The sequence below is a fragment of the Opisthorchis viverrini genome (assembly GCF_000715545.1).
Source record: "Opisthorchis viverrini unplaced genomic scaffold opera_v5_44, whole genome shotgun sequence".
Taxonomy (NCBI): Eukaryota; Metazoa; Platyhelminthes; class Trematoda; order Opisthorchiida; family Opisthorchiidae; genus Opisthorchis; species Opisthorchis viverrini.
In genome coordinates, this window is record NW_008751700.1 from 969,757 (window position 1) to 981,539 (window position 11,783).

The 11,783-nt window shown below is 41.6% G+C and overlaps 1 protein-coding gene across 1 annotated transcript in view; it reads right to left on the reverse strand.

The window, feature by feature from the left end:
• Window positions 1–2,369: 2,369 nt before the first annotated feature.
• The window catches only part of T265_03199 (hypothetical protein), a gene marked incomplete at both ends in the record, with an annotated part of 56,633 nt that continues 47,219 nt past the window's right edge, over window positions 2,370–11,783 (reverse strand). Inside the window, 3 exons of the mRNA XM_009167618.1 lie at window positions 2,370–2,467; window positions 5,099–5,301; window positions 9,497–9,623. Of these exons, the coding sequence (XP_009165882.1) occupies window positions 2,370–2,467; window positions 5,099–5,301; window positions 9,497–9,623 (428 nt within the window). The remainder of the gene's footprint in view (window positions 2,468–5,098; window positions 5,302–9,496; window positions 9,624–11,783) is intronic.

Consider the following 11,783-nt stretch of genomic DNA (forward strand, 5'->3'; position numbering starts at 1 on the left):
CTCTAACAACCCGGGCCTTTCTTTTTCCGCCTCAACCACCTAACCATAGATCTTGGATCATTATGGCCTATACGGCTCAGGCTACACCGCACCATCAACAACCATCATAACTGGGGCCACTAAGTTCCGCCACACAGGGTAATGCTTCCATAGGCTTTCACTATGCATGTTGTTGCACCAGTTTCTCCTATGTTCTGTGCATTCGAATGAAATCTGCCTTGGATACCGGACAACCAGTGGATCCATAAGCATTATTCCAAGCAAATAAACGCCAAATGAGTAATTTTTCTCATTCTACTCACCAACCTCCAACATACAACATAGAGTGTAACATTGCGGCCTGTCATGTTGATATAAGCATATGCTACTTCGTAGTTGTGTCATCGAGTGGCTCGACTTAGTTCCTTATTCCTTATTCTACAGCCTTAGGATCTATATTCATCCAATATTGCTTCGTTGATTTGTTACGAGATCTCTTGTCGTACGCCTACTTGATCTGATTGAGTTGTATTTACGGCTAGGCTTCTCACTGCACGGGAAATGATATCTGGTAGCTGGATTTCATGAACGCCCAAGCCAGGAGTAGAACAGCTGGATGGTTCTACAGCTTGCGAACCTGGTAGCGTGGATGGTATGATAAACCTGTCGGGCATTTGCGTACCTCCGCAGAGCTGATCTGTCTGACGCGTTATACCCAAGTGTATGCACTTGCCCATTATCCTTTCACGACCGTGGATGATTCACCCACTACCGGAGCTCTGTTTCGCCTCTAAAATCAGTCAAATGAATGAATGGAAGGAGGACTTACATAGAATGTTGGTTCAAATTATTGAGGTTCAATCTCTGCTTAAATTTCAGACTAGGTGCGTATATCATATTGTACTGAAAGCAACAGTTGCTCAAGTTCACCTTCTGATAGCCAGCGATCTAACTAAGCGCTTTTTCGATTAATTCACACTGCATTTGACCAAAAAAGGAAACACAACTTTTAAAAAGGTGATGCTGCCGAAGATGCGTAAGCGATTGTGAAAACCATCTAAGGTCACCGGGCTAATGTCAGTTGGCTTTTTCTTTGATGTTAGACAACGCAAGCCTGACTACCTACCATGGAATAGCCTTAATCCTTTGTCTATTGGCAAGCAGCACCTGCCATACCGGAGGTATGGTTCACTTGTAGTAATTGTATAATCAAGCTTACTCAACAGTACGGAATCCGCAGACATATGCATATTGACAACCGAAGTGTTGTGCTTTTGAGCGCTCCAGCAGTGATCAGAAAATATATCGGTATGCTTTTCCAAACTCAAGGCAACGGTAGAAATTAGTTATCTCACTAATGTCGTCCGGTGACCAAGAAGTTGAGTAAACACGAGGACGCCTGAAAACTACAGATGAGTTCGAATCAAAGTTTTCTCTCGCTGTTCTTTCGTTCAGTGGACATAAAACAGTGAGTTTTGGGTTTTATTGGTTTCTTTTTTGTCAAGCGGAAATAAATAGTGTCACATGATTTCAGAGTTATAATTTAACCTGCTGCATAGTCGATCAAAGTCCCAGATACAAAATTGCCCTCCTGAAAGCGACAACCGGTGTGATGACTGATATTTTTCTGGTGAATTATTGTTTTTCATGCAGTCAATTCGGTGGGTATTTATAGCTGGATCAAGCGACCCTCAAATTATCTGCGAGGCAGGATTTAACATGCACATAAATAGTGACGCGTCAGTCTTTTTGTGGTTTCTTATACAGGCTTTGGTTGATTGTTACATGGCTTCACAAAAGTGTATGGAAATGAGGATTAGCTCTGCACGGCTACCAAATCCCTGGTTAGAACCATCACTATCTTAAGGGCGAGTTCTTCAAATAGCAATGATGGTGCCCTTCAACACGCCTGGAACTGCTCGCAGTCCTCATTAAAATCTAGTACTTTTTAGTTTAATCCACTCATCACTCATCACATGACTCTCCACAGCAGTCACAGCTGAAATCCTTAGAGAAATCAGTGTATTTGTACTTTATTACAATTCAGCCACAATCAGTGGGTATTCGGATTACCACTTTCAAGATGACAAAAAAAACAACGCGAAAATAGGGAGTGTACAACAAAGGGAAGGAACACCATGTCGCCAACTTAGTTGGTGTGCATCATCAGCTTTGGTTAGTTTGCACAATCGTCGACAATATGCGCGTTCATCAAAAGTTGTGTCGGCTACGGTAAGTTGCTGACAGATCAAGACAGAAAATAATCCAAAAGTGTGCCTCAATTATTGATTATTTAATAAAAGATCTGAAGAGCAAAGTAGATCGTCGTTTAAACCGACACACTCACATACTCTGGATAGGACATAGCAAAATTGATTTGTGAGGTGCCACTAGCTAGAGCCGTCTTGCTCCACGGGCTGCCACCGTTTGTAGACTTCCTGTGCATACTGATCTGTGCGCTGACTCAGCACGCGAAATGCACTGTACTCTAAAAACGTGAGAGAAGTGTGTTCATCAAATCACCACGAGAATAAGCTTGAGTACAGTTCACAGTAGATGGACATTAGTTGCGCAAAACGTTGTTGAACTTCTCAAATAACTCCAGGGCCGTTGATAAAAAGACTGAATTTCAAAATGGGTGTGACGAAAGAATTACAATATTTCAGCCTATTCTAGCTAGCCGCAGATCTTCCCGTAGGGAATAGCCACGTTTAGTCCTCCGTTAATTAACGGAATTAGTGACTTCACTTGTGTATATGAATATGGCAATCAGGTCAAGGTTTTTCTACGACTAATGCAATACGGAGTGGTTATGGCCGTGCAATGAAGCAGATCTATAAGGTATTTTTAAGAGGTAACTTTGAGGCACTAAGCCCGATAACCGAAATTCCAAAGATTTATTTTTCCATTTTTGACTGAAATGATCGTTTGATTGGATTTTGGCACTCCGGTTTCTTATTGTCGAAAGATACTATGTAGGTTTTCTGTTGGATGTCAGAGTGACAGATGCATTCCTCGTGCGTCAGTCATGGCAGAACGCAAAACTGAAACCTTACCTTGTGCAAATTCCTAACATCTAATCGTTTGTCACTACTTCGTGTGCATGTCGAAGCGCGGAAGTCACACTTATTTTGTTGGATGAATTTGGTGTTTGTTTTCGTAATATATGGATTCCTTTGGTCTTTGGCACAACCTCTAGATAGCGATTTTGAATGAGTGGCCAATAAAGTAGAATCGGGTACGCCTTGCCTTTTGTGTAAAAATTCTTACTATGAATAAGCCATTATCCAGAGAAATATTTCTCTGAATAAGAAACACATCAGACAAAGTTGTACACACTCATTTGTGCTCTGAATGCATTTACTCACAAAGCTTGACGGATAAAAAATGAAACACTGTTGATACCAGCAGCCAGTCCCAAACGTTGTCATGACGATTCAAGTGCTGGTGACTTCTGTTGATGTGAGAAAATTTATGGAGTCCCACCATAGAGTACAGCCCTTGCCAGCAAACAAAGAGTGGGCGGAGGTAAAGCCCATGTGCAGAATGGATTCTGTATCAACGGAGCTGTTACAAAAATGTCCACGGTCGGTTGAATTCATCTACCCCCCGTGCAGGATTCGTTACGGCTTTAAGTTGTGGGCCAGAGGGCCTTGAACTATGGCCATATCCGGCGTGGTTATTACTGAGGACCGCGATACAGCTCATTCCATTCAAGCGCGCCTTTTTCTGTCAGACGATGTTACTAAGCATAATTGCGAGATGTCTTTTTACAACAAAACTTCACTCCCATTACAAAGCCCAATTAAATCTTAATTTGTCTGTAAGTGACGGGTGCTGTTCCGTTTTCCCGTTTCTCTGTCTCTCTGTTTGCACACGAACAATAATCCTTAAGGGAGGTAGCACTAAGAGACATAAAATTTGATCCCATTGACAATCTTAGTTTACTTACTATGTCCAAGAGGATTAACATCCATGCTGTTTGCAAAGGTCATACCTTATTAGTTCATGAAGTGCAAGTTATACATATTTTTTATCTAAGCCCGGTACTCGCATAAGAATACAGTTGGTCCTAACCCAACTTATAATCACGTGCTTTTGTGAAGTCGTTAGAGTGAATACATGGGTAAACAGTCTTTTTTCATTGCCGTCATACATCAGCGAAGTGAGCTTCGTTCTGCCACATCGACCGTACACATCACTATCGTTGTTGGATTAAGTTCAGCTCTCCGCATCTCATCGAGATCAACCCTATCAATCCTCCGCTATCAGCATCATTATAAATAGACCTCGTAACCAAAACGGATACAAAAATGCATCACGACAGTGTCAATATTGGACGTGCATATGTTTGTTCGTAAGTGGCGATGTGTTGTTGAAATGTATACATCTATGAAAATCGTACGAGGTAGGTCAGGAGGAAACATCTTTTGCAAGATGAATGTATGGAAAATGGGATGCGATCTTGACAGGATTATATCTCATCGTGACGTAGGATTTTCGGTAGAATGATGCATCACCGTAGGTGATATCAACAAAGCAGTCGTACTGACAGGATCAACAACGTGCAACCCAATAGAGATTTGGCGAATACGAATAGTTTTCACTTACGTAGGCACCCCATATGCATAAATGAACAAAAGACTAGTTGCGGTTAGGTGTGACAAAACGTTTAAAAGTCTAAAACCACCGTTACCGAAAGCGACTATTTTATCTCAAGCAAAGCTCTTTCCAAAAACTATACCTGTGGAAAATCACCAGCTGCCCTTCTCAGGGTTTGTATCTGTGTGATTGGGTTAGAGAGGATAGTAAATTTTACTCTGTTTCTTCTGTAGCACTCACCGTTTTACTAACATACTACAGTGGATGTCCATGACTGAGGGTCACTGGTTTACTCAAATTGCCGTGTGAAACTTTGTGGACACCTGGAACCGAAGTAACCACTTTCCATTGTCCTCCGGTTGTACAACTCAAGGAGGCAAACAAGATGTGGTCGCTGAGGAAAGTTCACAGAAATAACGACCCGACATACATAAAAATACACTATTATCCTTGGTGGTCTGATAAATATACCTGATGGACCATGATACAAGTTAAACCATGTAATGCTGCCACTCACTTTTATGTGTGGGATGTAAAACTGGCAAGACACAGTTGAGCGAAGGGCCCTGCCTGCAGCTACCTTCACGTCTCGGTTCGAAAAGGGTAGATAAACGCAGGAACGAGACTCCTTCCAAATCATCGGACAACAGAATGTCGTGATCCATTATCACAAAAGCCAGACACGCTGAAGGGTGTCGCAGTTCAACTTCAGTTGCAGTACTGGCGACATTTAGATTTTGGGGTGAAAAATCAGTGTGAGTTGAAGCATTAGACGGAGCGGACATGAATTTTTCATAGTCATAAGAAATATTCGGGTCAAAATTGGCAAGTGGTCTAGAGCTTGACCAAAATGCTTGTGTTTTTTAAGATTCCCAAAAGCTTACTTATCTGTCCTAAAATGTGAAAAACAACTTGTTTATGGCCTCATAATACACTACAGCAAAGAATGCAAAGGGATATCTTCATTTTAGGGTAAAGAATTCGGAGGCGTAGATCAAAAATGCTAAAAACTAAATTGTTTCCCTGGTGTTTGCACTTGGCAAAGGAGATATCAGCTGGAAAACTATCGCTTGGTGCACCAAAAGGGCTAAACCTTTTGTGCCGAAAGGTATTTTTTCAGGGTTCTAGAACACTGAGGAAAATTCCATGAATAGAAAGAAAGGTGAATTGTATAAGCACTGGCAGATACTAGTAGTATAGTACTATATTAGCAGTATATTAGGACTCGCCTGCAAGAGCCGGATTTGTTTGCAATACTTTGGTTGAAAATTTGAACGTCAAAAATCACCAGGTAAGGTGTGCGACTTAAGGCGCTATTGATTCAAACAGTCATTATTTACTTCTCCGTCGGTGTTAAAATTTTGGCTTCTCATATGAAATGATGTCCCAAAAGAGCGTCTTTTTGAGGAGCATCCTTTTCAGTGACGCTAACGAAATGATCTGAATCAGATTTTTAGTGATATGTGCGAGAAGGCGAGCCGTCGATCAGCTCAGCACTTTGGTAGTTTATATTTCTGGTATGCTTTAGATGAAAACTGTCAATGTGCATGTATTTACATGAAAGGTATTCGGCTATCAGCATTCTAAAGGCATTGATCCCCACACATATTTGCTTCCTGGTATACTCACTAGTTCCACAGCATCAATGGAAAAAACTTACCCGGATTTCATCTATGACGTCAAACGATACGCATGGCTCACCGACCCACACTGTCTACACTTTAATATACCATACACTACTTATTCCACCCTCACGCCAACCAGACCTGGAGCAGTCACTGCCCCTTTATTTCCATTACCTCATGGTCATCAGCTTGCTTGCTATCAATCATTTTCGGCTCCTTGAACACCTCGAACTCACGTTGCAGACGAACTGTTTTATTATTATTACAGAAAGCAAACATAATAAGATTTCCACTAGATCACGGAAATATTTACAACGTTGGCTGAGGACAACTTCAAGTTAAACCACGGAACATAGACAGCATTTTTGACAGTGTTTCAACCTCTTTTATGAACAAACACTCCTAATACTACATCAATCCAGAGAGTGATCAGGGCGAAATAACCTCTACCAATGAGCCTCAAGTTCCTCCACTACTGAGGTTGAAGCCTCAGTAAAATTCAATAAAATTCCACAAGTCCCCTTGATTGGGTTGAATCGATTCAGTCATGCTGAAAATGTGCTGCTATCAAGTGAAAAAATTCTCAGGTTCACCACTGTTACAGAAGTGAACTATAAAAGCAGAAACGGTACTAAAATGAAAAAATAAGATTATTTCACATAACTACCTAAGAAATTATAGAAGGTGAAGTTTTTAACATTTACGGGAAATGCGAGTGTTAAGAGGAGGAAAATACCAAATCTCACATGCTTTGAAAGCAGTAAACGTGACATCCGATTTCCAAAGAGAATATCACATTCATCTCGGTATTCTGGCAGTGGATTAATTAGGCGTTAAAATAATCTTTCAATTTGAAAAATGCTGAAGGTTGTCGATGCTTTACTGTTCACACTTGGCGCCATCCAAGGACCCTCAGTTGGACTGAACCTGGTGAATATGGTCACTGACGGACAACAATGGTTCGCTCAAACGTGGAAGCTGAGCTATAACCACTACAAATGGCGTCCACTCTTGTCTACCGGTGAAATACTTTCACGTAAATACCTATGTAAACCATCCGAAAGTTACCGTCGTTTACTGTCAATGGTACACCGGCTAGGATTATCTTCTCAGATGTACGATGGAATGACGGGACACGACGCATCTAGCCTGTTCACAAAGTCGTGGATTAATACAGCAGTCCTTTATGTGTTCTCTTGTCTGGACATCGCACTAAGGAAAACGGGGCTACTGTGTAATCCAACGGGTGAAAATCGTTGAAATACAGCTGTTTGATCCGGCTAAGTGCTTCGGTGTCAAATATTCTGACGGAATTAAAAGTCTGAGTGAAGACATGCATCTAAGAGTCACGTAGAACATGAACTTAATACTACTGGTTTAGTGTAATGATGTGCTGTGGAGAGTGGTAACTGGTTGTCCACCATGCATGAGCTATGAACCCCTTCAACACAAGCGCAGCCAGGTTGTTTTTGAGGAGCCAATTTTCTTCACTATATAGTGTGGTGCACAAAAGAGTGTGAATGAAATGTCATGGAATCATGTTATGGAATCATATCATATTAGTGCACTGTTGTCACAAGAAAAGCCCTCTATTGTAGGGAAGACCACCATTGTTTCCCTCGCTTGTGGGGTCCATCTCCCTGGCAAATCGCCTTTATAAATCAAATCCAAAATAAGCTTCTTAGTTTTGCAAGAACTAAATCCATGATTGCATTTGATTCCAACCGCTCCGAATCAATTCCTGAAATTACTCAAAAATTTAGAGTTAAGTATGTTAATCATTGACCTAAAGACTAGTCACGTTTCTTCCCCCAGTTGTAATTGAATGTTACATTTGCGGTGAAAATGTGGTTTGACTTCCTTTAAATGTGTCTACCATGCAGTCGTACAAGGAGTTTCATGTACAGATTCTTCAAAAGTTTAAGCCAATTTTTCAGGGAACGGTTGATCCGAACACTGAAATGGCGGGATGGAAACGCACTGTGAACACACACAAATGCATTCGAGCTGGTGGAAAGCACAAGGATCTTGACAACGTTGGTTGCGACGTGTATCACCACACACTCTTCGAAATGTTGGGCAATTGGTCGTTTGGTGATTACTTCAAAAAGGAAGCGTGCGTATGGGCATGGCAGCTGCTGACAGAAGTTTGTTCCACCAGCCCTACTTCTGCTCGATGAGCCCACAAATCACCTCGAGTTGAATGCTTGTGTGTGGTTGGAACGTGAACTGATCAACTACCCACGATGTCTGGTGATCATATCGCATTCACAGAATTTCCTCAACGGTGTTTGCACGAACATTGTGTTGATGCACCGGCACAAACTCTCCTACTTTTAGGGCAACTACGATCAATATGTTCGCACTCGTCTTGAATTGGAAGAGAACAAGAAGAGAAGAGCGATATAAATGGGGACAGGATCAAATTTCTTCCATGAAGGACTATATTGCCAGATTCGGTCATGGTAGCAAGAAACTGGCTCGTCAGGCGCAGAGCAAAGAAAAAGTCCTACAGAAGATGCTGTCCGGTGGACTTGCTGAACGTGTACAAACTGACAAAACGTTAACACTTTACTTTCCTGAACCTGGCATCATCCCTCCATCCTTCCATTTTAATGGAAGAAGCTACTCACAAGTTTGCTAAGAACACTTCGACAGCCTACGACCAGCCTCGCCCCTCTTAAGGTTCATGAGGTAAGTGAAGCTCCCGAGTTTCCTTCAGTCTTATGTTCTACTTGAATCCAAGCCGTAAGATTTCAACAGACACATTCATTTGGATGCCGCTTAGGTTTTCACAGGTGACTCGGCTTGAAAACTCGTCTGTGAGTAGTTTCTCTGTAAAACTATACACCATATCTCAAATATAGTACCAACGCAAACGTTAGAGGGCCTCTGAGCAGCACATTCATTTAGAGAATATAATAAACAAGAGATTTCGCTGAGTCTCTCGTGGGGGAATAAAGTGCTATAAAAATGAGAATCTTTGTCGAAAACAAAGCCATGTTTTCTTGGTGTGAATTTCTGTAGTGCGTTGTAACATTTCAACGCAATGGCTGAGTGACGCTGTCACTGGGTAATTAACCGACAACCGGCAACTGCTGCACTCTGTCAAGTTCAAGGACTAAAATATTTTTATAAATTTTTTATGGTGAATATTTCAAGCTGCGTAGGCGATTTTTAGTGAAGTCATTGATCTTTCTTGAATTTGTGGGCTCGGTGTGTAAGACTGCATAACCCTTCAATGTATTCACAAAAAATCAGGTCCTGTTTAGCACCACAGCCATACTTACAATTCAAATTGTTCGTTGAAAATAGGGTCTAGGCTGTTTTTTACAATCCTGGTCCTCATTTGCCTGGGAGATACTTTGAATATGTGCCGCGGCAGGAGGTCGACAACCACAAAAGGATCCGACAGACCTGGAAAAAAGGAATGAAGGGATGAAGGCCATCGGCATGTCCAGAGGGATGACAGAGTGAGTGGGCGACAACACAAGTTTTAGCATGTGCTAAGCCAACTGTAACGGTGTACGCAAACAGTTGTCTGAAAAGATTTAAACGGGTCTCACTAATCCAGGTTTTCCACTGACGGCGTGATTTTGGACAAACTATTGTTGCGTGAAAGGTAACTGTGCAACGGAGGCTATTATTGAATTTTGACATTAAATGCAACACCGAATACAGAAAACTATCTAAATAAAAGGCAATGGATGGAAAAATTGCAGATTTGTGAGCATTTCCTAATGGCTTATGCGTTGATCAGCTCAAAAACCTAATGGAGACCACCCTGGTTGACACAAAAGGATAGGAATCTGGATCTTGCAAAACTGTAAATATCGCCCAAAGGGGATAGTATTTTCCATTACGAGGCTTTGTTTGACTGACGTCAATCATCGTTCGCTTTGTCGCATGATTGAATATGTCCAGTTTGATAGTGGGAATATGCAGTGTGTTGTTTCGGAAAGGTGTGAGAACTCACCATTTAAGTTGTAAACTGATTCATTTATATCAAAACACTGCTACCGGCTGCTCAGGCCACCGCGGACAGGTAAAAACTGCAATCAGTTGGATGCGGTTATTTACAAAGGTGCACCAAGATAGACTAAATCTGCCCCCCAAGGCTCGCCTTTTCCCAACGATTCTGGGCTCGACTATACAATCGTAAGATAGAAGAGGAAATATACATTATTTTACTCACAGTAGGTGGGTACATTACAATAGTGGTTTAAATGAAACCTAAATGGAATAACGTCCGAAGTTCCCTTCGCTGACAATTATGCTAGAGAAGAATAGTGGTGTCTAACTGCCCTACAGAATTTTCGTAAAATTCTTTTCCCTTATGTCAAATGATATTCTCACCACCCTCAGTCAGGTTCGGAAAGCAACGCTTATCTCGGAAGACAGTAACTCAACCGGCATTTGCATTGATGGATTCATTTTTGAAAGAAATATCGTATGCTTCATCAAACAACCCATTCGTAATAATCTCAGTGCGAGTTTGCTGATTTCACCCAAATCCAGTTACGGTTAAGAGACATCGATTGTCCCAAATCTTCCGACCAATTCTCGTGGCTGGCAATGTAATATGATAAATGTGTCCTATGATGCAAAATATGTTTTTTTTATCACAAGTAACGCAAACTGACGGCGCAATCGATTGATGTGTGTGTCACAAAACTTTCAAGGATGGCGCAACGCTGGAAAAAATGCAGTGCTCCCCCTCTTCCATTTTCAACCTTTGAGTTTTTTGAGTCAGAAAGACTGAACTTTTGCGGAATGACTTCGCACTTTTGGGGTGCAAAGCACATGCCGAAATGCCGAATGATCCTAGTCAGTTCTCCTAGCGACACCCGCGCTTTCTACCTTTTTTTCTAAAACGAAGACAATGTCGTTTGCATAATTCAGGTTGACTAGGTTCTCATTTAGAATAAACACAACGCCGTATTGTTATGGGGTTATGTTGAAAAGACCATACCGGCTGACAGAGTCGAATACATTCCTGAAATTACGATTGGAGACGATGCCACTGTTCTAACACAACGTAGTGTAGAAATGTGCTCAACAGAACCTATTTCTGGCTACAGTCTTGCCTAGCGCTGCCGGGCCCCGACTTCATATTCTACCCTTAGACGACGCAACATGCATAAAACCTACACCTTTATATAAAAAAACGCCGTTTGTTCGACATATAAGTGACTATGGGTAGCACTTAGAGATGATGCACTAGCTATCCTAAAGGCTGACCAAATGCGTTTTGGTGGATATCTTCGGGTTATGTAAGAATCAATGTACCCATTGAATTTGAAATGTCGACAGGGCTATGAGTGTTATATAAACCAGAGGTTAGCAAAAAATTACTTTGGATGAGGAAAGTTGTAGCTGTGCATGAGTCTTGGTTGCAAGGGAGTTTACGAGCGTTTCCTTCTGCGACAGAAAGCACTATCGATAGCACTGAGCAGATGGTCGTTTGAAAGGGTGCAGCCTATTTCGCCGCTTCTTTGGCGGGATGACGAATCAGTGAAAAACATCATAACATTTGCTTCTAGGATATTTTCATTAGGAACGGGTGGATAATGGTTT